Source organism: Penicillium cinerascens (genome assembly GCF_028974065.1).
Source record: "Penicillium cinerascens strain IBT 15544 chromosome Unknown contig_9_segment0_segment0, whole genome shotgun sequence".
In the NCBI taxonomy this organism is placed as follows: Eukaryota; Fungi; Ascomycota; class Eurotiomycetes; order Eurotiales; family Aspergillaceae; genus Penicillium; species Penicillium cinerascens.
The window spans coordinates 2,494,695-2,520,678 of NW_026695296.1; the positions used below are offsets into that span (position 1 = coordinate 2,494,695).

At 52.0% G+C, this 25,984-nt stretch overlaps 10 protein-coding genes across 10 annotated transcripts; 7 read left to right on the plus strand and 3 right to left on the minus strand.

Moving 5' to 3' along the window:
- Positions 1–510: 510 nt before the first annotated feature.
- Positions 511–4,784, plus strand: fphA (putative sensor histidine kinase/response regulator; the record flags this gene model as incomplete). Its single annotated transcript, XM_058454854.1, has 2 exons — positions 511–4,425; positions 4,476–4,784. 2 exons carry the CDS (start codon positions 511–513, stop codon positions 4,782–4,784), a joined length of 4,224 nt encoding a protein of 1,407 aa, XP_058307103.1.
- Positions 4,785–5,288: 504 nt separating this feature from the next.
- Positions 5,289–6,413, minus strand: N7498_007793 (uncharacterized protein; the record flags this gene model as incomplete). Its single annotated transcript, XM_058454855.1, has 1 exon — positions 5,289–6,413. One exon carries the CDS (start codon positions 6,411–6,413, stop codon positions 5,289–5,291), a length of 1,125 nt encoding a protein of 374 aa, XP_058307104.1.
- A 1,041-nt stretch (positions 6,414–7,454) lies between these two features.
- N7498_007794 (uncharacterized protein) lies at positions 7,455–8,753 on the plus strand (the record flags this gene model as incomplete). Its single annotated transcript, XM_058454856.1, has 3 exons — positions 7,455–7,478; positions 7,530–7,765; positions 7,823–8,753. 3 exons carry the CDS (start codon positions 7,455–7,457, stop codon positions 8,751–8,753), a joined length of 1,191 nt encoding a protein of 396 aa, XP_058307105.1.
- Positions 8,754–8,960: 207 nt separating this feature from the next.
- N7498_007795 (putative RNA helicase/RNAse III) lies at positions 8,961–13,346 on the minus strand (the record flags this gene model as incomplete). Its single annotated transcript, XM_058454857.1, has 6 exons — positions 8,961–9,772; positions 9,823–12,515; positions 12,566–12,966; positions 13,025–13,073; positions 13,132–13,160; positions 13,212–13,346. 6 exons carry the CDS (start codon positions 13,344–13,346, stop codon positions 8,961–8,963), a joined length of 4,119 nt encoding a protein of 1,372 aa, XP_058307106.1.
- Positions 13,347–13,826: 480 nt separating this feature from the next.
- N7498_007796 (uncharacterized protein) lies at positions 13,827–15,029 on the minus strand (the record flags this gene model as incomplete). The annotated part of the gene is made up of 3 exons (XM_058454858.1): positions 13,827–14,163; positions 14,213–14,811; positions 14,871–15,029. 3 exons carry the CDS (start codon positions 15,027–15,029, stop codon positions 13,827–13,829), a joined length of 1,095 nt encoding a protein of 364 aa, XP_058307107.1.
- Positions 15,030–16,512: 1,483 nt separating this feature from the next.
- On the plus strand, positions 16,513–17,726 carry N7498_007797 (uncharacterized protein; the record flags this gene model as incomplete). Its single annotated transcript, XM_058454859.1, has 6 exons — positions 16,513–16,648; positions 16,700–16,856; positions 16,907–17,062; positions 17,110–17,249; positions 17,314–17,599; positions 17,657–17,726. 6 exons carry the CDS (start codon positions 16,513–16,515, stop codon positions 17,724–17,726), a joined length of 945 nt encoding a protein of 314 aa, XP_058307108.1.
- A 758-nt stretch (positions 17,727–18,484) lies between these two features.
- N7498_007798 (uncharacterized protein) lies at positions 18,485–19,846 on the plus strand (the record flags this gene model as incomplete). The annotated part of the gene is made up of 1 exon (XM_058454860.1): positions 18,485–19,846. One exon carries the CDS (start codon positions 18,485–18,487, stop codon positions 19,844–19,846), a length of 1,362 nt encoding a protein of 453 aa, XP_058307109.1.
- A 508-nt stretch (positions 19,847–20,354) lies between these two features.
- On the plus strand, positions 20,355–21,458 carry N7498_007799 (glycoside hydrolase family 88/105 protein; the record flags this gene model as incomplete). The annotated part of the gene is made up of 1 exon (XM_058454861.1): positions 20,355–21,458. The coding sequence occupies one exon, from the start codon at positions 20,355–20,357 to the stop codon at positions 21,456–21,458; it is 1,104 nt and encodes a 367-aa protein (XP_058307110.1).
- Positions 21,459–21,786: 328 nt separating this feature from the next.
- Positions 21,787–23,278, plus strand: N7498_007800 (amidohydrolase; the record flags this gene model as incomplete). Its single annotated transcript, XM_058454862.1, has 3 exons — positions 21,787–22,158; positions 22,215–22,459; positions 22,507–23,278. 3 exons carry the CDS (start codon positions 21,787–21,789, stop codon positions 23,276–23,278), a joined length of 1,389 nt encoding a protein of 462 aa, XP_058307111.1.
- Positions 23,279–24,174: 896 nt separating this feature from the next.
- N7498_007801 (aldehyde dehydrogenase family protein) lies at positions 24,175–25,683 on the plus strand (the record flags this gene model as incomplete). Its single annotated transcript, XM_058454863.1, has 2 exons — positions 24,175–24,216; positions 24,277–25,683. The coding sequence occupies 2 exons, from the start codon at positions 24,175–24,177 to the stop codon at positions 25,681–25,683; spliced, it is 1,449 nt and encodes a 482-aa protein (XP_058307112.1).
- Positions 25,684–25,984: the final 301 nt, after the last annotated feature.

Sequence of the window (25,984 nt, forward strand, 5' to 3'; positions counted from 1 at the left end):
CAGTGGATGCGGCTGCTCCACCGTTGAAGCCACACACCAGTAACGGGAGACCTGTAAATCATTTCCCTTTGCCGTTGAGAACCGCACGCCTCTCCGCCTGCCCCTCCATGTAGGGCTTCTCTCCACTTCGGCTTTCCCTCACCTCCGGATCAGATCGTCCCCATCCACACCACCGGGACTTGTCCTCTCGCACACTGCGATCAGCGGTGGGATTCACATTTTGGATCCTTGATATGAGATCACCGTTAGGGATCCACGTTCAAGTTCCTGCCGTCCTGGATATTCGATAATCATTGTTGATTGTCTTCGTGTCTGCTCGTTTAAAAAAAATTCGAAGTCCGATTCAGCGGCGCGATTATCCATGTTGTTCAAATCATCTACGTACAAATTTGACACATAATTACCTACGGCCTTGAAACCTCCGATCGATCTCGACCGTCCCCTACGGCGCGCTTTTCCTCCCCTGAATTCTAGCCGAGCGCCGGCCCTCATCGACCGGCTTCGAGTTGAATGGAGTCGTCGAGCCCGCATAACAGTCGACCCGCGACCCCGCGAAAGCGGGCGGAGAGTGTGGCGCATCCCTCACCACCACTTTCGAGAAAGGTAGCCGCTGAAGGCGGACCGGAGACTAGGGACCGATCACAGTCTTTCACACACCCGGAGGTTGACACCTCGACCGACAGAGTGTTTCCCATTCGGTCTGTGGTCAGCGTTGGTCCTCAGAATAGTGGCTCCTCACTGGCGAGAGGCCCTACCTCCCCGACCGGCGAGGGCGGCCCGAGATCATATAACATCATCGACTCCAAGACGTGGAACGACCTCCAGTCTCAGTCGCAGCAGAACCCTCCGCCCGAACCCGAGCCTGTCATTCCAACCGATATTGATCGCCATGAGACCCACGCCACCAACGATGAGACCGAGCTAGGTACACACTCCCAGGCAAACGAGGTCGTACAGCATCCAGAGTTGTACGCCGAACCCAAGAGCGATAGCCATTCCGCGACAGACTCGACTACCCAACCAGTACCAGAGCAGCCCCAGCCTTCCACCAGCGATCCCCATGACCTGGTCACCTCGCGTTTCAGACATGTGATGACCGATGGTGGCCACGCAGTCATCACGGGGCGCGAGGGGAACAGGTTTCAATACTGTGAGGATGAGCCCATTCACATCCCCGGGGCGATTCAGAGCTTTGGTGTGATGATTGCAATGCGGGAGGAATCTCCCAACCAGCTTATCGTCCGGGTGGTCAGTGAAAACTCCGAGCAGTTCACGGGCTATTCACCAAAGCAACTGTTTGAGCTGGAAAACTTCTGTGATATCTTGAAGGATGACCAAGCGGACGCGTTGCTGGATCACATTGATTTTGTCCGTGATGATGCGTATGACCCCGCCTTGGATGGGCCGGAGGTGTTTGTCATGTCTATCCCGTCACCGTCTGGGGAGGCACGGCGTTTTTGGTGCGCGGTGCATATCAGCCAGGCCCAAAAAGACTTGATCGTTTGCGAATTGGAACTGGAAGACGACGACGTTAACCCGCTGGATGCCGGGGGACAAGCGACGCCGGCCACTCCGATCGATACGTTGGGTACCTTCCCGAGCGCGGAACAGTTTGCAGCCAGCACAATTAACCTCAGCCAGCCACTCCGAGTTCTTCGGAATGCGAGGCGGAGAAGGGGCGAGGCAGCTGCAATGGAAGTCTTCAGCATCTTGACACAAATCCAAGAACAGTTAGGCAGGGCCAATACTCTGGACGGTCTGCTTAATATCACGACCGGTCTTGTCAAAGAGTTGACCGGCTTCCACCGAGTGTTGATTTATCAATTCGATAGCAGCTGGAACGGCCTCGTCGTTGCAGAGCTGGCCGATCCAAAGGCTTCGATTGACCTGTATAAGGGGCTGCATTTCCCGGCATCCGACATTCCGGCGCAGGCTCGCGAATTATACAAGATCAACAAGGTACGGCTTCTTTATGATCGAGACCATGAGACCTCTCGTTTGGTATGTCGAACGCTGGAGGATCTTGAAACCCCTTTGGATATGACACATGCCTATCTACGGGCGATGTCGCCGATTCACATCAAGTACCTTGCCCATATGAAGGTTCGGTCATCAATGTCAATCAGCGTCAATGCGTTCAACGACTTGTGGGGTCTGATCTCATGCCACTCCTATGGAGACAACGGTATGCGTGTCTCATTTCCGATACGCAAGATGTGCCGCCTATTGGGCGACACTGTTTCCCGGAATATCGAGCGACTTTCTTACGCGTCGCGTCTGCAAGCTCGGAAATTGATCAACACCGTACCCACCGAGGCAAACCCATCGGGCTACATCATTGCCTCTTCTGACGACCTCTTACAACTTTTCGATGCGGACTACGGTGCGCTCTCGATCCGTGACGAGACCAAGGTCATTGGCGGCAATGCCCACTCGCAGGAAGTGCTTGCTCTATTGGAGTTCCTGCGCATGCGCCAGATCAACTCAGTTGTTCCCTCACACGATATCATCAAAGACTTCCCCGATTTGCACTATCCGCCTGGACTGAAGGCGATTTCGGGATTGCTTTACGTGCCTCTCTCAACTGGTGGCAGCGATTTCATCGTATTTTTTCGCAAGGGTCAGCTCTCGGAGATCAAATGGGCTGGCAATCCGTACGAGATTAGGAAGCGGAAAGAAACCGCGGGTTACCTGGAACCGCGAAGCAGTTTTACCACCTGGCGTGAAACCGTCCTAAGTCAATCTCGCGAGTGGTCTGAATCCGATGTTGAGACAGCCGCCGTATTGTGTCTTGTCTACGGTAAATTCATCAAGGTTTGGCGGCAGAAGGAGGCTGCCATGCAGAACTCTCAGCTTACTCGCCTACTCCTCGCCAATTCGGCACACGAGGTCCGCACTCCGCTAAATGCAATCATCAACTACCTTGAGATAGCCCTAGAGGGTAGGCTTGATACTGATACACGTGAAAGCTTGACTAAGTCGCACTCTGCTTCGAAGTCTTTGATCTATGTCATCAATGACCTTCTCGATCTCACAAACACCGAGAAGGGTCAAGAGTTAATCAAGGACGAGTCATTCGACCTTCAATCCACATTCCAGGAAGCGACTGACATGTTCGCCGGCGAAGCCAAGCGCAAGAACATTTCATACACTGTGAAGGTTCAACCTGGGATTCCTCCCTTGGTCCTTGGTGACCAGCGCCGTGTGCGACAAGTCTTTTCCAACATTATCGCCAACGCCATCCAACAGACGAAATCGGGTGCAGTGACCGCTGAAATGTGGCGCTCCCCTGTCCAGAGTGTAGATGGTCATGTTGCCATAGAGGCCATGTTTGTTGACACGGGTGCCGGCATGTCCAAGTCAAAGTTGGAGGCGCTCTTCCATGAGCTTGAACAGGTTTCAACGGACGAAAACTATTACCCGGAGGAGGAAGATCAGCAAGATCCTTCCAATTCGCAAAAGGTGGAAAACAAGCGTGTGTTAGGTCTAGGCCTTGCCCTGGTGGCAAGAATTGTCTACAGCATGCAGGGCCAGCTTGGGGTCAAGGCTGAGGAAGGCAAAGGCAGTCGTTTCAAGGTCCTGTTACAGTTTCCCTTGCCCGAAGGGGCTCCAATACAGACCCCAGCCTCGGACACCACCCCTGGTCCCGTCACTGTGCCACACACGCCTATGATTTCTGATCAGGAATTCAGGCTGGTCCGTGGGAATACAGAGACCCGGGATGCACGACGCAGGAGTTCCGAAAGTCTTCGCAGTGGAGGTAGTTCTCGCAGCGGAAAGAGCCAAGCCGATCGGTTGATCAGTGCCATGCAAGAACCTCCACTTTCTGGCAAGGCCCGGGGCGAGAGCCTCGATCTGAGAAGCCCGAAGCTCCTTGCCGGCTCGCCGAACACAGACAATTCTTCTTTTTCTCAGTCGGTGGCATCGCCCACAGCAACTGGAATGAAGCGATCATCGACCACACAAGACCATCTGGCCAGTCTCTCCACGGTCACCAGCACACCGTCGATCCAGCTGCAATCATTAAAAACGCCATCCGCACCAGGTACAACGAACATCACGGACTCAGGAGTTCCGATGGGCGCTCTCCACATTCCCAAGCATGCTTTCAAGCAACCCTCGAAGCAGAGCGAGCAATTGATGGAACAGTCCTACTTTCCACCAATATCTGCGTCCAAAAGTCAACCTTCAGACCCTCCATCAACGGCGGATGCAGCGTCCACCACCCCTACTTCGGTACATCCGGCAAATCCTCACTTGCTGCAGGTACTTGTGGCAGAGGATGATCCGATTAACAGCAAGATCGTGGAAAAGCGTCTGACCAAGCTCGGACATACAGTTAAATTGACTGGCAATGGCGAAGCCTGTGCGTCCGCATTCGCCATTGCGAGCAAGGCTTTTGATATTGTCTTGATGGATATCCAAGTAAGTATTGTCGGCGCCATGTATCTACCAGCCCACTAACACCGAGTTAGATGCCTATCGTCGATGGCATGACTTCCACTCAAATGATCCGAAGGTATGAAACCAAGACGTCAGCTGATGTGCTCTCGGAAAAGGCCAAGAAAAACACCCGAGTTCCTATCTTTGCTGTTTCTGCCTCACTCCTCGAGTCCGAGAAGGAAAATTACATCCGAATTGGTTTCGACGGCTGGGTCATGAAGCCTATCAATTTCGCTCGGCTGAATGTGCTTTTGAGTGGTCTTGTTGACCCGGAGGCAAGGAAGGCGGCTACATATAGGCCTGGAGAGTGGGAGAATGGCGGCTGGTTCGATCACCAATAAACGAGAGCTGTTTCTTCAACTTGAATTCCATCTTGAATGGTCTTCACGGATATCACGATTTCCTTTTCTTGTCATTGCCTGCTCTGCATAACCGGGCCTGTATACGCATATGTCCTGGGTGTTTCTTTCGGTGTTTCTTCATTCTGCGTGGGCAAAAATACATATACCCATTTTTGGTCTTTCTTACGTTTTCATCTCGGGGCTAGAGTTGAGTCCATGTTTTGCACCCTTTTTGTGATATCCTATCATCTATCCATAACTTGTATCATATTGGGCTGGCAAGCATTTCGTCGAGGTTGTCTATACAACACCTAGGTATCATTGGTTTCGTTCATTTTGCATGAGGGATATTTTCAAGATTAGAGGTAAATTGCCTTAATGTAGGTGTTGCGAGAGGTATAGAGCCACAAATAAGAAACCCGCCCAGGGTATAGAGCACGAAGAAAACAATAACCCGCCGAGGAATGAAAACAGAAATCCACCGAATTTTCGAAATATTAACGCTTATTTTAGTGTCTCGAGTAGACACATCTCCACCGTCGAGCTTGTCGACCCAGAACCGACGCAGTAATGTGTTGGGGAACCGCCCGAGGAAAGAGAAAGAGAAATAGGAGAGAGAACGGATCCAGTGGGAGAATGGAGATTGAAATGATTGTTCTCATTCGACGCTGTCTGTTGCAGCGCTCCGTGGAAGTCGAGGGTGGCATTGTGTATGGAAGACGGCCGCGTGGGCCCGATCGGCGGGGAAATAGATGGTGCTTCAATATCTGGCATTGCACGCGACTGTGCTGATACCATATCGAATATATTCACGTCATTCGATCGACGCGGACTGCCGGGTTGGTTTTGGCAGACGCAAGGGTATGTTCGAGTGAGGCTCCGAAGACGAGTGAGAACGCTGAATTCGAGCTTCAGCTTGATGCTGTAGACCACTGTTTTGAAGCTGACCTGGATAAAGTGCGCCCTGAACTCGGTCACGAGTAGTAGGACGTTCATTATCACTACTATCACGTTAATCACGATCAGGTTGAGGATCACTTTGCGCCCTTCGCGGCCGCGTATCTCAAAGACCGGTTGAAGGGCTCGCAAGGCTTCGCGGATGTAGATTCCGCTGATGATGAAGTCTTGCAGACAGAATCCCACCAACTGGATGCGGTCGTAGACTGCCGCAGCTCGGGCGAGGGATGTATTTCCGAAGTTCATTTCGAAAAAGAGGACTGTCATTGGGACCTGTAGCACGAAGAAATTGCAGATAATCATCCATAGCACCCAGCGTAAATTGCTCACATCGTTAACGACAAGATGTAATCGGGAATATAGCACGACTGCCTGCCCCGTCACCATGGCATACCAGCCGATGATGAATGGAATAACCAAGGGCAAGTTGGGTGCTACTGAAAGGTAACGGACCTGGGCGGGGATCGCATGTAATAGGATTCCCCACGAGGCAACCTGCATGCTCCAGAAATATAGTCCGCGGTAGTGTTTGAAGCAATCGAAGGTGGTAATTCCCACTTCGAGTGCATTGTATGAGCCAATTGCGAACATGGATATGATCTCAATTACTGCGATGTTTTGCATGAGAAATTTGCCCACCCCCGGGGGGAGGCTGGTCATTGCTGTATCCATGGTGACATAAGAAGGGTTGTAGTGTAAGGAAGGGTCCTTCGGAAGAAAGGGCTTTCAAAGGGAAAAGCCAGCGTTAAAAGAGAATGGGCTTGCTGGAGGACTGAGGATACCCAATCAGACCACGGCCGGCGGGAGCAGGCGGAGGAAGCCATGGGACTCCGGTAGGTTTGGGGAGTTTCTTTGGCCCAGGGAGGATAAAGTTGAACGACCTCTTGATGATTATGGGCTGAATGGCTCTTGCTCGTGCGCACATCGCTTCGAGTCAGGCCCAGTCCCCTTTTTGAAGCTAACGGGTGAACCGACGTGATCACGTTCGGATATGGGACTGATCTGCCTTGACCCTGATGTGATCGATGGCGCTAGCACAGGCCGATAGCCAGGAGGCGGGATGCCCACGTTTTCCCACGGGACGTTTGCTCGGGGACGGTCGTAAGAATGACCCTTCCGCTAGGTGAAAAATACCATGACTAGGACAATCTTTGGCAATTCCCAGCACATGGGTCGACTCATTGGGCACAACTCGTGGGCAGTGAGTCCGGGGAAGTGGAACAACGAGCTATCGAGGCGCAGACAGGGTTCCACGGCGCTTGGCGTTGCATCACAAAGAAATCCCCGTAACATTTGACGCACCTGTCCATTTGTACTCGTCGGTGGCGTACTCAATGCAGGTCCAGACCCGAACCAGACTATCCCGTTCACAGAAATCGATCAATAATATTTAAGAGCTGATATCGTCAACCAGTGGCAATGAGATTGACCCTGGTGAACAGGGATTGCAGACGGGTGCTGGGTCGGGCTGTCCATAAGCAATAGCCTGAGCTCGCGTAATTGACAGATCCCAGCGAAATGCCTTGGAATTGGAATTGAAGATGTGAATTCAGGGTCAACATGATGTCCGGTAAGAAGAGCGTAGTTGTGGAGTTCAATGTACACAATGTACACAATGTACAGTAGATCCGGTCGGAAGTGACAGTAAACGATGGCCCGTGCTTTCCACCTCCAAGTCTCCGCCGCGCGCAAAGGAGGCACTCATTCGCGGTCATGGTGTCCTTTTGGCCTTGGAAGGTATGCTATTCCTCTTGCTATCTTGTCGCAAGCTAACTCTTTCACTTTCAGGGCCAGGACAATTCTCCCGCCTCCTTCGAAAAGACCCTGTCCACGTTGTCCTCTAAGATCACCCAGGCCACCGCACAACTAGACCAGCAGCGCCAGACTTCACGTCGCGTCAAGGCTCTGTGGACCCTATACTCGACCTTTGCATACCTGTTCTACTCCATCGTGCTTGCGCTCGTGCTAGGATGGGAGACATGGGGTGTCAAGGAATACGCCGCCATTGCCGGCGGGCCCGTTCTGTACGACCTGTGCCCTGTTGGCTCTGCCACAGTAACTGACGTATTTTTCTCTGGCAGGATCTACGCCGTGCGAACTATTGCCTCTCGTCTGTTTGAATATCGCATCTCCAGAACCCAACGCGGTCTCAACGGCCTGCAGAAGCAGCGTGAGGAGACCATCGACAAGCTCAAGGCCGCCACCAAATACAACTCCACCCAGCAGCTCCTCGAGAAGTATGGCGGCGAATCACCCAAACAGTCCCTTCCTCCCAAGACCGAGGAGAAGCGTGAGCCTGCTACTCCCTCGCAACCTCATGTAGCTCGCACGGGGCTTCCTCCACCACCGACGGCCAACATTCGCCGTCCTTCTCCGCAGCAACCCCAGCCTGGACCGGGACAACCTCCTTCGCCTCTCCCTTTCCAGACCCCGGGCCAGACCCCGGGCCATCAACAGCCTTATCCCAATGCTCCTCCGTCCCCTCATCTCCAACAGCCACAGCAGCCAAATGACCAGCCCGGCTTCGCGCCTAACGCCTTCCCAGGCCAGCAGGGTCAATACATAGAACAGCCGCACTGGTATGACCGTCTCCTGGATGTACTGCTCGGCGAAGACGAGATGCAACCCCGGAACCGCATGGCCATGATCTGCGCCTCGTGCCGGCTCGTTAATGGCCAGGCCCCGCCGGGAATCAAAACCCCAGAGGAATTGGGCCGCTGGCGCTGTGGTAGCTGTGGATCCTGGAATGGTGTTGAGAGCGAGACGAATAGGATTTTGACAACCTTGAGGGAGACTGTGGCCCCGGAGAGGAATCTGGAACTGGCAAGCACCGAGGCTCTATCCGAGAGGGAATCCGTGGAGGATGACGAGGAGGTAATGGTTCCTCACGAGGAACAAACCACCCCCTCGCAAAACTCCGAGGAGTTCGAGGAGGCGCAGGATACTCCGGAGGAAGAGTCCAAATCCGAGCCTGTGCGGCGGTCGAAGCGCAAGGGAGCCCAGAAGCAGTAAATTAGCGTTCTATCGTGCAATTACTACAATTATCATTACTGAGACTACTCCAAACCTCAGACACTCGGTGTTTGTCTGTGGCTCGTTACTGAAAAAAGAAAATACTCGCAAGACAATCCTAGCATCGTCGCATGGTATTCATTATCATGATCATTCAATGTCATCCCGAGGTCACAGCCTCCATGTACAAAACAAAAAGCTACGCAATCACTCCATAGCATCCTCCTTTGCGCTAAGCCTCTCAATAACAAGAAGTGAAACCTTCACTTCAGCCTCTTCAGCCGAGGCACAACCCTCCACCAACCCAATCTCCTCCTTGTTGATCACAGCCGAACTGCGATACGTCGCCGCAACACCCTTCTTCTCAACACGCTTCGTCTTAAATACCAGATTCCCAGACGTCTTAACTATGTTTTGCGCTGCGTTCCGAGGATGCTGCACATTGACTCCGTCGGATATCACCCTCCGCACGTATGCCAGGAGTCCAATCCTCTCAGCGAATGCGTAGCACTGGTCCATGTCCCCGCGCGAGTCGACGAACATTGCACCTAGCGTGCTCTCCACGATGTCGGAGATGAATTTGTCGGCTCGGAGAGACGCGAACAGTTCCCATGGGTAATGATTGCCGTGTTCAAGTGCGAATCTGATGCTATCACGTAGGGAATGATACCTCTCGACGCATGAATCGCGTGCGGTCTTGATCACAGGTCCATGGAAGCGGAGGAAGCGCCAGAGGTGAATTTCGCCGTGGCGTGGGACAAAGGCGACATTTCCGGTTGGGGTCTGGGTCACGTCGGTGCTTTCGTCTGGTACTGCGTGGTCCATGCATAGGAATGCGAGTAGGTTTGCGTTCACTACTGCGTGCTTGATGAGGGTCATTGTTCCCTGTGAGAGTTGGTCGGGGTGCGCAGCGAGCACGGACACGACTACCATGTCTAGAACGGCGTCGCCGAGGTACTCAATGCGTTGGTAGGATTGCGTCGTCGTGTCAAATTCGCAGGACGGGTGGGTCATAGCTTCTGTCAGGAGAGATGCGTCGTTATAGTGTATCCAAGCAGGTTTGCCAGACGACGCGGCTCTAGGAGATTGCTGGTCCCTCGGTCAGCGGGTCCAATCATGGATGAAATGTTGCTGGTGAAGTGGTTGATTTCTGGAAGAAATCGGTGCAGACAAGCTTGCGCCTTGTGCATCCCGCCGTCCATGTATGCAGCCCCAATTAAGGCTTCAACCACGTCGGCCAACACCTTCATTGAGATCTTGCGTTTCTTCGGTGTGTACGTTGATTTGTGGCCAATCCGAGGAGCATCCCACTTCCGAGGAGTGAAGCGATCAGTGAGAATGAAACTATCCAGACCAGTGTCCAGAGCGGCGCGCGCAAGTCGCTTATTCTTGATCAGCTTGTCCCGACTCTCGGACAGATATCCTTCATGCCAGGTTGGCTGTGCGAAGAACAACTGGCAGCTGACAGTGAACTTCAGAACAGAGTCGCCGAAGAATTCGTACAGCTGGTAGTGCGTGTTGGCCTGTGCGATGGGAGTCGTGATGGCGGTGAGAACATGACTGAGGTTTTGGATCCCAACACCCCTGAGAATGGTCTCATTTAGCCTGTGCGCGACTGAAGTAGCTTCAAATCTATCCAAAATAGCTGAGATGAGAAGCCCAAACATGGCCTTGGAAGCGGGGAGTCGGTCAATCGTGCATCCCACCGCTGGCATCTGATAGATCTTGGATACAGGCTCCCCATCTTCGCCAGGTACCGGAATACTTCCACTTTGCAAGAAGTTGCGTCGTCGTGGGATAGACCGGCATTCGACTTCCAAGGCACGTTTGGGGTCGCCGTCTGGAATTATCCACTTTTTGAACAGGCGAGGCTCACTGTATTTAGCCCTGTCGCGAATGATTCCCGTGGGGGCTGTCGAGGCATCGCGAGTGTGCACATCCAAAGCTTGTTCTGCCCCTTCGTACTGACACAGCCAGGCTTTCAATTGCTCGCTGGGGATTTTAGGAGCAAAAAGGGCCACATAGTCTCGAGTAGCCGGTTGCATGCGGGAACTGGGAGCTTGAAGATAGATGGCAGTGATCTCTCTCATGGTCTGAATCGTGTCAATCGTGGCTCCGTCAAGTGGCTCCGGTCGTGTGAATGTTGCTATCAATGTTACATCACTCTCCCAATAGAGATTTATAGGATCCGGCATGGCAGTCGATCTTGGCAGAACAATTGACATCGACAGGTCTTCGTCCATCCTTCCGGTATCTTGGTTCGACACTGTTATAGTGGTCCTGTAAAGCTGAAGCTGAGGCGTTGACCAAGCGTGAGCCAAGTCCACGTAAGGGTCGTATTGCTCTGACCCGTCCACAATGGCCGGTAAGTCCGATTCCTCGGCAAATCGAAGCTCTGGCTTCCGAGTCAATGGCAACAGATTGTCATTTAGAAGACCATACTCGTAGAGCGCTTTGTATGCCTGGAAGGCCGTCTCCTTCCTTGCTGCCCGTTCTGTTTGCCACCATGCCTTGCCTTGGGTACGGCGTACGGCTGGATGAACAGAGTTGGGAAGTGTGACAGTGCCTCGGACGAGTCCACTGGCATCCTCTTCAAATGAAAACATTGGACGGTTATTAACATATTGATCAATGGGTAGCACGGCACAGAAATGGTGTAAGTGCTGCATTGCGTCCTCGGCAGACAGGCGTGCATTGGTTGACGGCACAAACAGATAATCTGCAACCACCTCTTCAACTCTCTCGAGTTCCCATGCTTCCCGAGATCGTCTCTGATCATCCTGATATGCTTCAACCATAACATGTTCCAATTCTTGCCATTTGCGCAGATCTACCGACTCATCCTCGGTGGATATCATGATAGCATATGTCGATTCCTGGTGCCGAGCACGTCCACGGCGCTGGACGAATGACTTGAGATTGGATGGCTTATCGTAGCAGATCACTAACCTGCACGAGCTGACATCCAAGCCTTCTTCTAATACATCAGTCGCCACAATCAGATTCTTCCGGCCAGCTCTGAACTCGGAGAGTGTGTCCCTTTGCATATCCCGACTGAGAAGGTCGCCCAGTGAGTCTTTGCGATTACTGATGCTTGACCATCCGACATAGGATGCACATCGGAAACGGTTTTTGGTTGCAGGATGTAACGACAAAATACGGGTCAGCACGCTAACGGTGGCTCTCCGTTTAACAAAGATCAAGCCAGAAAATCCAGGGCCATCCATCTTTTCCAAAAAGGCGAGCAAGGTCTCGAGTTTCGGGGACAAGTGTGTGCTTTCGGTTGTGTCCACGGGTATGGCCATTCCAAGGAGAAGCTCTAGGAGAAAGTCTCGCTCGGCGCGGTCAAGTCTTGTCAATGAGGTGTCGTTTTCAATGGATCTCCGCAGCTGATCAATCGAGGCTTCGATAAAGTAGTCGGCTGCCCAGCCACCAAGCTCTTCATAGATGGAGTTGCTGCGCTCGAGAAACTTGGCGAGTTGCTCGCTGCAATATGTCTTGCCGGTATTCAACGCCCTTTCTGCCTTCTCTTGGGTCTCCGGCTTTTCGCGAAGCATCTCTATGTACGGGTCATCATTAAGGTCAAAGGACTGAATGCAATGTACCAAAGGGAGAAGTAGTCGACTGCCAATTCCTCTGCGTTCCAATTCGCAAGGCACATAGTTTATTCGCTCCAAATGCGGTCTATGAACATGCTCAAGAAGCTCGGCCCGATGGGTACGGGGTGTTTTGCATATCGCGTCGAGATTCGCTTCGAGTAAGCTAGATGAACGTCAGACATGAACGGGAAGAAGCCTCCTGTGAGAACACACTGTAGCTCTTGACTGCTAGACCGGACAATCGGACTCGCCGTCAATCCAAGGATTCGAGGAACGGCATGTGGGCCAACTTTCAGCCGCCTCGGATGGTAGTGCTTCTGCATAATTTTGTTGGCCGCATGCCGACGCATGCAGTGATGGGCCTCGTCGAAAATAAGGAGAGCTAACTGTGGCATGCGCACAAAGCCGTGGCCGAGGGCATCCGCGAGGACAGCGTGGGTAGACACAATAACGCGGATACCTTTAAGCACAGTATTCCAAACTGCCTGCTCGGTCCAGCGGTCTACGTTGTCGAGACCAGTGAGAACTCGAGTCTTCACTGATGTGATCTGTGAGGCGATGATCTCGTGTTGTTGGAGACATAGCGCCACGGTCGGAGCCAGAAACCACACAATCTGTATTGAATTTCGTCAAATCCAACCATTAATGCTTACTGTGAGAGCCCGCTCTTACCTTTTCTTGGTCACATCGTTCCAATTCTAAGATGATCCGCAGAACCGCTCTAGCGCCCGCATCAGTATCTGTCGAAACCGTACCTTCCAAGTAAAAGATCAACATACATGTGAGTCTTTCCGCTTCCCGTGTCCATCTAAGATCTAATTTTAGAGAGGTCTGTCATCAGAGGGATGAATCGACTCACTGCGACGATGATATTTTGCTGTCGACTCGCTTCAAGCATCTCCAACTGATAGCCGCGGGGTCGGTAAGACGAGCCATTGCTGCCCACCAGCTCCGGGGTGGTGACAAGCCGGTCTTCCATCTCGTCCATCTCCATTCGGTCAGTACGAAAGGGCATTAAGCCCGAAGTCGAGAGAACAGCGCATCGGATGCGGAGGGAAACCGCGAAACAAAACGAAGTTGAAGGTTGGTTGCGAGTGGGGTCAACCTCCCGCACTTCCCTTCGCCAATCAGAGGGGAGTCTTGCAGCTCATCAGTGAACGATGTGAACAATGTAAGCTGCTGAGACCTTATGGCCTCGGGATTCTGCCTAGTCTGCCCACATGGCCGCTGAGACTCGATCAAGATAAAAAGCCACGTGGGCGGTTGAAATGACTGGTGTTCAGAAATATATTTGGCCTGCTCTCAACCTTGGATCGGTGAAAAACTTTAAGGGAGCGAAACCAAATGTACAATGAACTATATTAGTTTAAATATGCCGCTGCGAAGTCTCTCGGTGGGGGCGCACCTGGTCCCGTCGATACACCCGCGTCAAGCTCCTTAAGCTTATTTTTTTTATATATTTCGTGGGGAGTCACTAGTCGGTTGTCGCTTGGTGCGCGCGGTGTGCGAGGAGCTGATGTGCAACCTCGTAGCTCAAAATGATATCAGTGGTTCTCATTATGGCTCCCTCTTCCAGAGCGTTGTCTTCGCTGCGTTTTGCGAATAGCACGCTTGGAAGTCGTGCAGTGTCGGATCGTGAGCCAACGGCTGGACTGGATACTTGAGAGTAGGAGTGCAGCTCGGTCTCCTTGTAGTGCTTATTATGTCCGGGAGAGGAGCGTACAGAGGAGACAACTTTGTGGAAGAGGACCATCAACAGAGGACGAATAGGCGGAATACACCCGACTATTAAAACAACCCATTTCTCCGTTCTATCGTCTTATTAGTTTGTGCTGTGCTTTCGTTGGGAGAGAGACGTACTCGTTCCATGTCACCAGCTGCGCGATGTAGTACGTAACATCTTGAGTCTGAGAGAGTACTCGCAGATATGTGGTCTTTACAATCGAGCAAGCACAGGCAATGATGCCCAGTCCCATCAGGAGACATAGACCGACTTTGATGCGCATGCTGAGTCGCACTTTCCAGAAGAAAGCCACGGGGTACAGAGCGAGAATGAGATCACAAAAGGCCGACCAGCTTCCTTGGAAGTACGCGGTGGTTTGGTTTCGCCGTCGCCCATCGCACGATCCCGAAATTGCATCGTTCCATAGTTTCTCTCGAGGGGAGCACTGAGTGTAGATCATGCCGATGGTGATTGAGTTGATCAATAGGTTGCTGATGGCTACGCCCCATAGCATCAAGACTCGCCCTCGGTGTTCAGGTCCGTGGATCTGTTGAAGAAAGGCGACAATGGCTAGCTTACCCAGCGCGATCGCAAAAATTCCCAGGGCCTGGTTGATCCAACTCCATTTTATGGCTGCGCTGATCTGTTCGGGTAGCAGGGCATCCGCAGCTACGTGTTCGCCGAGTCCGTAGCCGATGCTGACCGTGAGGAATATCGTGCTTGCCATGGCGACAGCCTATACATCAAAATATTTGTTAGCTTCGGTGTTTGCTGTCCAGGAGGTATCTTCCGTACAAATGTCAGCAGAGCCAAGAACAGATCACTGCGAACATGTCGAGTAATCCGCCAGGTCGTGTACACGCGAGCCAGCAGCAGCAGGAAGGCGATGGCGGCCTCGACCCAAGTCACCACCAGCAGAGTGGTGCCATAGCCGGCTGGTGCTGCGTGAGCCATTTCTCACAGCCACGCAGCCTTATAAAATCATACAGGAATGAAGGAGGGGAGAAAGAGGCACGGATGCAGTCATGCGGGGATATGGGTCTATCCTTATTGTGGATTACATCTCATGGGATCGATGCGAGACCGCGGGAGTGTATTATTGCGCAGGATCCATCAATTAACTTATTCGACTTGTAAATTAACTCAAATCTGGACCGCCACCACCCTCTGATCTCTCACAAGTTCCATTTACAGTTCCACGTTTCTCGTGTTTCCAGTGATCCCCAATTTATCCGGTTCTGCACGGGAAGTCTCCATTCGCCGAAACTACCGCCGAGGACTGTGCGCCTGCAACGCATCGTCGCCTTGCTGGCCCCGAAGGCAATGATCTCCGCCTCGCAGCGAATTACCACAGCGCTGCATCCCCATTCACCGCCATGATTGGGCGTATACCTACAGTAGGGTTACAATCATCCTGGACAAAGCTTACCAAGTCTCTTCAGGCATGGTCGGGCCACGTACCGGAATGCGATCCGCCCCGTGGGGAACTCGACTGTCGTCTCCACGCCGTGGCCTTACCGGGGCCCGCTGAAGGCCCCGCTGAAAAGCGACTGCCAGGTTTCATTTGTCACAATTGTTACAGCTAGTCCTGTCAGCCATCTCACTTCGATCTGGCAAATAACAGTGAACCGGCACTACGCTCTAGCGCAGTCCCGGGTTGATGCCGTGGCGTTTAACTTCCTCCTCCCCCCCCATTCCTCAGTCCCTGGAACCAAACGCCATGCACTGCGCGGGAATGTTTGGTTCCTTTTTTTTTTTGCTGGTTCCGTGTTCACCACGTGTGACAACTCAATTGAGACCGATATTCTGGCGTGAAACCTAGTCCCAGGAACCTCCGTTCGCATCGGTGCAATGGAAACAGGTTCTGGAAGTAGTCAAGACAGGCTAAAGGTTAGTACCCGTATTCTGTCGAGTGTGGTAGCTTTCTTTCTCTACTCTGCCCCTGGCCACGAGTTGCTGATGCACTGTCCAGTTGCCGGGTTATCCCAGTAACTGCCTTTACTTTTTGAGGTCGCTTGAGCGTAGTCACACAGACGCCGCGAGCAACGGCGAAAAACTAAATGTCGTTATTGTTGGAGCCGGTCTTGGTGGTCTTGCTACAGCCATTGCCCTGGCTCGGAAGAGTCATAATGTAACCATCTATGAGCAGGCAAATCGACTGGCTGAAGTACGAAAATGCAGCGAGCCATCATAATCATCAAACTAACGGTACTTTGTAGGTTGGCGCAGGGATACAGATCCCCCTAACTCGTCACGTTTGCTGCTCAAACTTGGTCTGGGGCCGTATCTAGCAAGACATGTGACACAACCAGAGAGCGTTCTTATGCGTCGATGGCAAAACGGTCAAGTCATCGGCAGAACGCGTCTGGATCCTGAATTTGAACAGGAATTTGATGCGCCATATTGGGTAATTCATCGGGCTCACTTCCACGAGGCGATGCATGCGCTGGCCGTGGACTTAGGCGTTGCCGTCAACTTGGCTTCAAAGGTTGTTTTGTACGACGTCGAGGGTCCAAGCCTCTCACTGGAAAACGGCTCGTCGGTTTCCGCTGACCTAATTGTAGCTGCAGATGGTAACGTCTCGGGAAATGCGTATGTAAGGCCCATGGCTAATCTGTGTACAGGTGTCAATTCCACTGCACGGAGAACTGTTCAAGGAGGCACCGACCATCCACCCCAAAGGACTGGTTTTGCCGCCTATCGGGCCGTGGTGGATATCGATCGTTTGCAGGGTGACCCTGACATTGCGTGGCTACTGGAAAAGCCTTCCTTTAACCTGTGGTATGCATCAGCTTGTGCTTCTTCCAGGTTGTTTCTAATGACTTTACCAGGCTTGGCGACAAGCGGCATGTTATGACATATGCAATCGGAGCCGGAAAGACCTTTAACATGGTTTTGTCCCATCCTGATGATGGCTCCGGCTGGGATACGACTGAAGAAGAAACGATCGCCGACATGCGGAAAGAGTTTGAGGGTTGGGATCCAGTGTATGTTTAGCAATATCTCTATGCATGATGTTGCTGACTCTCTTCAGTCTGTCCAAGATCATAAACATGATCGACAAGACACTCAAGTGGCCCTTGTTCAGTGGGTCGATCATGAATCGCTGGATATCAGGCAAGCTCGTCGTTCTCGGCGACGCTGCGCACGCAATGCTCCCATATATGTCTCAAGGTATGAACACAATGATCGCCGTTTGTATAACAGCCTGACTTAACCTCTTTGATGGTCTTTGCAGGCGCCGCAATCGCAGTGGAAGACGGGGTCGCCCTCGCTCAAGCACTGAGCAAAATCACATCCAAAGCTCATATTCCACATGCCCTGTCGGCCTTTGAGAAAGTTCGCATGCAGAGAGCTAACCAAATGCAAGAAGCAAGTCTTCTCCAGGGGAAGCTGTGGCATTTCGCGGACGGCCCTGCTCAACAGGCTCGCGACGCCGCTATGCGGCCGGAGGTCGAGGGCCGACCCTTCTCCCATAGCCCGAATCAATGGAGTGACCCTGCGACGCAGATGTGGTGCTATGGGTATATCTTTCTATTCTTTTTCATATTACCCGGGGTGACTGCTAATATTTACTCCAGGTATGACGCTGAGAGGGAAATTGATTTGGAATGGGATAGACGGCTCAAAGGAAGGGGAGATAGCCAATAAGGTTTAAACGTTGTCTTAGTTGTAAAATTGTTCCGAAATTCGAACATGATTTCTGTATTTACTTTCGCAGTGCCGATAACAGCTGTGAACAAGTGGGTTGAGAACAGTTGTGGCGGTCGTGGCTAAGCCCCTCATTGGCCTCGTGGGTTCACGCTCTCGGCTTGTGTTGCCGTATATCATGCCCTTCAGTCAGTGCCTGTCTGGTTGTTGATCGCTGACCAAAGTGCTGGAGGTGTAGATCAGTTCCAGTCCAAGATCGACAAGCTACCTCCTCATTCTCAAATCACCACCCTGCGCGCTGTCTTTTGACTAGTACGGATCATGAATGACAACAAATCAATGAACCGATAATGGGTGAGGATTCTAACACTAAACTGCCCTTAATGGTTTGAAAGAAAGTTTCAATCTTTTGAGCTTGGAGCTTGAGAACCTTAGTGCTAAGGATCAAGTTGCAGAATACGCACTCTTTTAACATAGCCATTTGTACTCATGAAGTTTTAAAGCAAACGTTAAGAACGGAAAAATAAATAAAGCTTTTCAAGTAAAAGTCGCATTTATCGAGATCCCTGCAATTCCGGGCGGTTGTTTTTCCGGCGTAAACAGTTCATTGGAATCTGACCAAAGGAGAACACCTTCCGCTGGAAAGATGAGTCAAGATCTCAATCCAAAAGAGCTCAGAAGAAACGTTGACAACACTGAGTGATATCATTCTTTGAAGACCAGGGCAGTGAACCGAGAAATCTCGTAACTGTCACGCAATGCGCCTGCCCCTTGGCCGAACGTTAAAAGCACGAGGCCCTCTCTTCTCACACGTCTCTTCACCTTTCTTTTGGACACCAATCTCACGTTCTCAGTCGACCAAACCTCTGGATTCGAAATTTACCTCTGTCGAGGTCAAATGCTCTGTTCACGCATCTGTGTACACCTCGACCTACCAACGGACCCCAGTCATCATGCCTGATTCCCCAGCCATCGTCAGGATCCCTTGGGAGGGTGTTGAGGGTCATCCCAATGATACCCCTGATGTCCAAACCCAACTTCAAGGTCTTCCACGAGATACCCCTTACCTACGCATCGACGATGACGCCCCCTCCGGTGATGAGTGGGACCTCCTTGGTTCACACTTTACCGCGGTTGAGAACCTGGAGCTCGATAGTGGATTCAATGAGGATCTGAATGACGAGATCCCTTTACACTGGCCCCTTCAACGGCTTCAGCTGAGCTCGGCAGTGTCTGAGGTGATCCAAACCCCATTTATCCTGGAAGGCCGCGTCTTACATCTCACCCTACTTCTGACATGCGGTCTTCGATTTGTGGGCCCGACGAGTGATGAGCTAGTGAAACAGCATCAGGAGGATATCAAACGTGGAGATAAGGAAGCAGAGCATATCAAAGTTCACGAGGGGACGCCCGAGGAGCGCAAGATTGAGATTCGCTACCTCCCTACTTTGGTTGCGGAGTACATGAATGAACACTACTGCGATCCTGACGCCAAGAAAGACTCAAAAAATGAACCACCTACAGGTCCAACCAACATGGAGACACTGGAAATCTTTGAGAATGATGCCATCGACACGTTTTGCCGCATGACTTTAGCTCTCCCACATATTGTGTCAAACCTGCAGACCCTGAAAATCCGCTCAACAAGCGGATTAGACTTTCACTATCTGACAGAGGAGCACTTTCAAGACTTTTTGCCCACCCTTGACAATTTGAAAACCTTCAATCTGACCGTAGGTGAAGTCTTCGAGGACCCTTCCTACCTGCCCACGTTCTACAAGGTGTTGCCGCCCAATCTGTCAACCTTGTACTTCCGTGGCCCTGCATCTCTTTGTCGGTCAGAGCACTGGGCAGACTGGCTGAAGTCGTTCGAGTCCGAGACCTTCCTCCCGCATCTCCGACAGTTGGCATTTGTTCTGGACCTTCACCACAAAGCCAAGTCTTCCGAATCGTGGGGAAACAAGGCTGAGAGAGCGCCGGATGAGGTACTGCGCCAGGCACGCGAGGCCTGTGACCATCTTTGCGACATTGCACGAAAGCGCGGGATCAATATCGTGGATATGCCTGCCGAACACGAGAACCAGAGCAATTTGTTTGAACCCGTGGATTCTCGATGGTGATTTGACCGGTGACTTATGACTTACGATCTCTCCCCTCTTGCATTTCTCCTCTCATGTACCATGACCATATCAACTCTCCATTCTTCTCTTAAGAAGTTTGTTTTTTAGCAGCATATGAAATGTAGCAATGCCTCCCGCCGCCTGTTTCTCCCTAGCTTATTGGCAGCCGGAGTCTCGCAAAGCGAGTACGTCCCCCCACGCACTTCATGGGGGAAATATGGGAAGCAAAGTCCCGAGCGAATCCACCTGCCCTCGGATGCGCCCTTAGTCCTCGTTAGCGCCTCGATGTACCTGTATTTGCCCAGTGTCGGCACCTGCGCCCACTCGCATTCGGCCTGCGATACCCCGAGCTGGTCCAGGCCCGCGCGGGGATCCGTCGAGTTCTTCAGCAATCATCCGCAACTACTTAATACTAGACTTGAAGATTCTGGCCATCGAAGAGAACAGTCTTGGGCTTAAGCTCTTCTCATCAATCACCGTGCTCAAGCATCGCCAAGATCTCACCACCATGGCTGCGACGCGACTGCCCGCCCCCGAAATGCACAGCGCGATCAACCTCCTCATCGACAATCTCGTCAACATCAAGGATGAAAATGGCAAATTCCTCCTCTCCCTCCCCGACGGTCGCGTTATTGATACAAAGTCCTGGGCTGGCTGGGAATGGACTCACGGCATCGGCCTATATGGTGTGTGGAAGTACTACGAGATGACCGGCGACGAGAAGCTGGTGAAGATCATCGAGGACTGGTTTGCCGCGCGGTTTGCGGAGGGGGGCACCACCAAGAACATCAATACGATGGCCGTCTTCCTGACCCTCGCTTACGTCTATGAAAAGACCGGCAACGTCAGCTACCGCCCCTGGCTGGATGCCTGGGCTGAATGGGCGATGTACGAATTGCCACGCACACGCTACGGCGGCATGCAGCACATCACTTATATCGATGAGAATTATCAGCAGCTCTGGGATGATACACTCATGATGACTGTTATGCCGCTGGCTAAGATCGGGAAGCTCCTGAACCGACCTGAGTATATTGCCGAGGCGAAGAGACAGTTCCTTACCCACATCAAGTATCTGTTCGATACTAAGACCGGCTTGTTCTTCCACGGCTGGACTTTTGAGGACGGTGGTCACAACTTTGCCGATGCGCGCTGGGCTCGCGGTAACAGTTGGGTTACTATTGTCATTCCGGAGGTCATCGAGGTGCTCGGCCTGGCGCCTACCGATCCTATCCGGTTACATCTCATTGAGACACTGGAGGCGCAGTGCGAGGCTCTCCAGCGGGTTCAGTCGGAGTCTGGTGGCTGGCACACACTGCTTGATCACCCTGATTCGTACCTCGAGGCATCTGCAACTGCTGGATTCGCCTATGGTATTCTGAAGGCTGTTCGGAAGAGATACATTGGCGCACAATACAGGCCTGTCGCTGAAAAAGCCATCGCCTCTGTGTTGAAGGATGTAGATGGCAAGGGTGAGCTTCGGAACACCAGCTTCGGAACGGGAATGGGTGATTGTTCGCAGTTCTACAAGGACATTGCCTTGACTTCCATGCCCTATGGGCAGGCGATGGCCATCATGGCGCTCGGGGAATACTTGCGGACCTATATTTAGATATTACGTTTATGAATTTCTCGAATTATAGGAGCTAATTTATGAAATAGATCAATGACATAATGAATCACGAAACTACGTAGATAAATATCGGAGATCTCCACGCTTGCAATTGCCATTTGCAATGCGTGAAGCCGAGTCCATGTTATCTCTTATCGCTGCCCCTCGTGCGTCGGCGGTCTCCGAGTCGATCCCGCACAGTGAGGGGCATCGCCAAATTACCCGCCTCGCATAAGTAGAAGACAAACCTCTTTTTACCTGTTCAACCCGGCCATACTGTGACCTAGCACTGGCTTCTGCACCAACTTAGCAATTCCAAAACACCATCATGTTGTACACTCACGCCACCATCATCACCGTCGATAGCACCCGTCGCATCATCGACGACGGTGCCATTCGCGTCACTGGTGAAACGATCGCCGACATTGGTAAAACGTCTCTGCTGAAAGAGCGATACCCCGATGATGAGGAGGTCAATCTGTCCGGTCGCATCATCATCCCTGGGCTGATCTCCACTCACATGCATACTGCTCAGACGCTGCTGCGAGGCACTGCGGATGATCTGGAGCTTGTTTCTTGGCTCTGTGAACGAATCTGGGTGCTGCAGGGTAACTTCACCGAGGCTGACGGGTATGCTGCGGCTCGGCTGAGTATCGGCGAGATGCTCAAGTCGGGCACGACCTGCTTCCTCGAGAGCATGGTATGTAGTTGTTCGTCGTCTTGAATACTTTCGGCTTCATGCTAATTGGAATTCAGTTTGCCGATCGCTACGGCTTCGACGGACTCGCCCGTGCAGTCGAAGAGTCCGGTATTCGAGGTTGTCTCGGCAAAATCGTTATGGACATCGCCAAGTACGCCAAAGACGACGCCTGGGCTATGCACCCGGGCCTCGTTGAGAACCGCGAGACTTCCCTGCTGGGAACGCTCAAGATGTGGGAGAAGTGGAACGGTGCTGCCAATGACCGTATCCGCGTGTGGTTCGGAGCTCGTACTCCTGGAGGGTAGGCACCTACTTTTAATAGATCCTAAAACCATTAACATTTTCTAGGGTATCCGATGCTCTCTATAAGGAGATGACTGCGATCTCCCGGGAGAAGGGAATCCCCGTCACTATGCACTGTGCGGAAGTCAAAGCTGATCGCGACTTTTTTGCGTCTGTGTCGCATACGCCTATGTCGTATTGTGATTCGGTAGGACTGTTGAGCCCATCCACTGTACTAGTACACATGGTCCATCTGGATGACTCGGATATCGAGCGGCTCTCGGCTTCGGGGACCCATGTGGCACATTGTCCGACGTCTAATGCTAAGCTGGCATCGGGCATTTGCAGGGTACCTGACATGCAGCAGGCCGGCGTCAACATCGGCCTCGGGACCGACGGCGCGCCTTGTAACAATACCTGCGACCTCCTGCAGGAGATGAAGCTTGCTGCGATCATCCACAAGAGTATCTCGTATGAACCGACTGCTGTGCCGGCTGAGTCGGTTCTGGAGATGGCTACCATCAATGGCGCCAGAGCTCTTGGACTGGATGACCGTATTGGTAGTCTCGAGATTGGCAAGAAAGCTGACTTTGTGGCTATTGATGTCCGTGGGATTCACAGTCAGCCCTGGTTCAATGCGGCCAGTGCTGTCGTGTATACTGCCACGGGACGAGATGTTGAACTCGTAGTGGTGGATGGAAAGGTCCTTGTTCAAGGTGGAGAGCTACTGACGATGAATGAGCAGGAGATTGTCGAGGATGCAAAGAAGCGAAGTCGGGAAGTTGTTGAGAGATCTGGCTTGTCCAGCAAGATGCAGGGCCGGTGGCCTGTGGAATAGATAAACTTTACCTAGGTTGTCTAGTCCAAGTCGAACTAGGTGAAATTTGAACATATCCTTTGCAATGTTGAAATTACTGCTATCCTTCCACGGGGCCCCGAGCCTTCAATTTTGGCCAGTCTTTGGAACTTGTCATGGTCAGATCCGACTACATCTGCCACTACCACAGCTGGGTTGAGATGAATATGCGGACCTCGTCTCTCGGCCACCTACAAAACGCAATTCAAATCCCGACCATCAATTTGTTCGTTCTCTAAACCTAAACTACCCATCTTCAGCCTAGTTAGACGCCGTGCACGGTTCAGGCCCCAGACAATGATCACATTACACCGGCCAAATGCCGTAGTTCGAACCCGGTGCACACTGCCTGCCGAGTTCAAGGCCCGAAAGTTTCCGAAAAACACACCCGAAGGAACTCTCTAATTATGAAGTTTAGGGTTTGTGGAAACACAGACCCGTGACCATGGACCCCGCGAACTCCCCGCAAACTCCCCGCAAACTCTCTGCAAACTCCCCGTACATCGGATCTGCTCCCCGCGATGCCCGAACGGATCCGGGATTCGGCCCCAAATTGGGGAAAACTGGGGGATCGTCATCTTCTTCTCTCTCTTAGGTTCTTGGTCTTTTTTTAAAGTTAGATTTTGGTTCATCTATCCATGTGATGAAGCGGAGTAAAGAAGCTTACGGACTTGGCGAGTCGGAATGATTTCACGGGTTTCACGTTACTGAAAGGAGTCGTGACGATGCTCGGCTTCGACTATAAATAAAGCCTATGCTGATTAGCACTTCGCCGCCAGTGCAATTACACCGACGTCCTCTATAAATACTTGAAAGTCGTTGGACTGAATTACTCTCTGCAATTATTGAGCTATTCTAGCTATCCTTAATTATTGGAGATGACTGTCGACACTACCAAGAGCGGTCCCCTGGACTTCGCCGTGAGTATTTCTATGCTAGAACGTGGAAAGCGAACTGGTCGCTGACAATTCACTAAACAGACCTATCACAATGTCATCAATAACGAACTGAGGTCAACTGCCACCACTCGCCACAGCATCAACCCCGCAAACTCCAAGCCCAACCCCGAAGTCCCTGTTACAACCCAGGAGGACGTCGATCAGGCCGTCAAGTGTGCCCGCGATGCCTTTAAGAAGTGGTCCAAGACATCCTTCGCGGAGCGCCGGGCAGCTCTGTCAGCTTATGCCGACGCGATCGAGGCCAATGCTGATAGATTCGCCAAAACCCTGACGATGGAGCAGGGAAAGCCGCTGAACCAGGCCGCAACCGAGGTGGGAATGGCCGTTACATGGATTCGGGTCATGATTGATATCGAGATCAAAGAGAATGTGATCGAGGAGAAGGATGATCTTAAGATTGTTCAGCGCCACGTGCCTATGGGCGTTGCTGGTGCCATTGTGCCTTGGAATTTCCCCGTGTTGCTTGCCACGGGCAAGGTTGTCGGTGCTGTGTACACCGGTAATACTGTTATTGTGAAGCCTTCACCCTTCACCCCTTACTGTGACTTGAAGCTGGCCGAGCTGGCGATTCGGTTCTTCCCACCTGGTGTGGTGCAGTGCCTGAGTGGTGATGACAGCCTTGGCCCGATGCTCACAGAACATCCTGGTATCGACAAGATCTCATTCACTGGGTCCATTGCGACTGGCAAGCGGGTGATGGCTAGTTGCGCCAAGACTCTCAAGCGAGTAACTCTGGAGCTCGGTGGCAATGACCCAGCCATTATCTGTGACGATATCGACATTGATGCGGTCATTCCCAAAGTTGGCATCTCTGCCTATTTGTGCAGTGCCCAGATCTGCATGATGATCAAGCGTCTCTACGTCCACGAGAAGATCTACGACGAATTCCTGGGGAAGCTGATCGCGTTCGTGAAAACGCTAAAGATTGGAGACGGTACGGAACCTGATGTTTTCTTCGGTCCTGTTCAAAACAAGATGCAATTTGAAAAGGCCAAGGAGCTCTTGGGTTCCATTACTGCCGAGAAGCTCAAGGCAGTGCTGGGTGGCTCGACCGATGACTCTCACGGCTACTTCATCCACCCGACCATTATTGACAACCCGCCCGAGTCATCCCGGGTCGTGCAGGAGGAGCCGTTTGCACCTATTCTTCCCATCATGAAATGGTCCGACGAGGACGATGTCCTTGAGAAAGCGAATGCGCTGGAGACTGGCCTGGGCGCGTCGGTCTGGACTAAGGATCTCGATCGGGCCACTCGTATGGCTAATCAGCTCCAGGCTGGCAGTGTCTGGGTTAACTCTCACTTTGACATCTCCCCCAAAGCACCATTTGGTGGTCACAAGCAGAGTGGTATAGGCATGGAATGGGGCTTGACCGGTCTTTTGGGCTATTGCAACTCGCAGACGCTGTGGTTGAGGAAGAGCTCTTAGAGACACTTCTTCGCAATCTTGGTACATCAAGCACGCTATAATCTTTTTTTCCTTTGGATTTGGGCGATCTCGAAAGAACCGCTGTTCTTGCAGATTGTCAATACAATTGGACCCGTTTTACAGTACCATCTCCACTCTGAATGTTTACCAATTAAACAAGCTGTAAATTACCATCGCATCGCCCCACAATTCACCCGTTTCTACATAGCTAGTCAAGGATTCTAGTACTAGTCAAAACGGATTCTCACGTGTGGGAGCGAAATGACTCAGTAGCAATCGGACCTTTACGCCGGGTGAATAA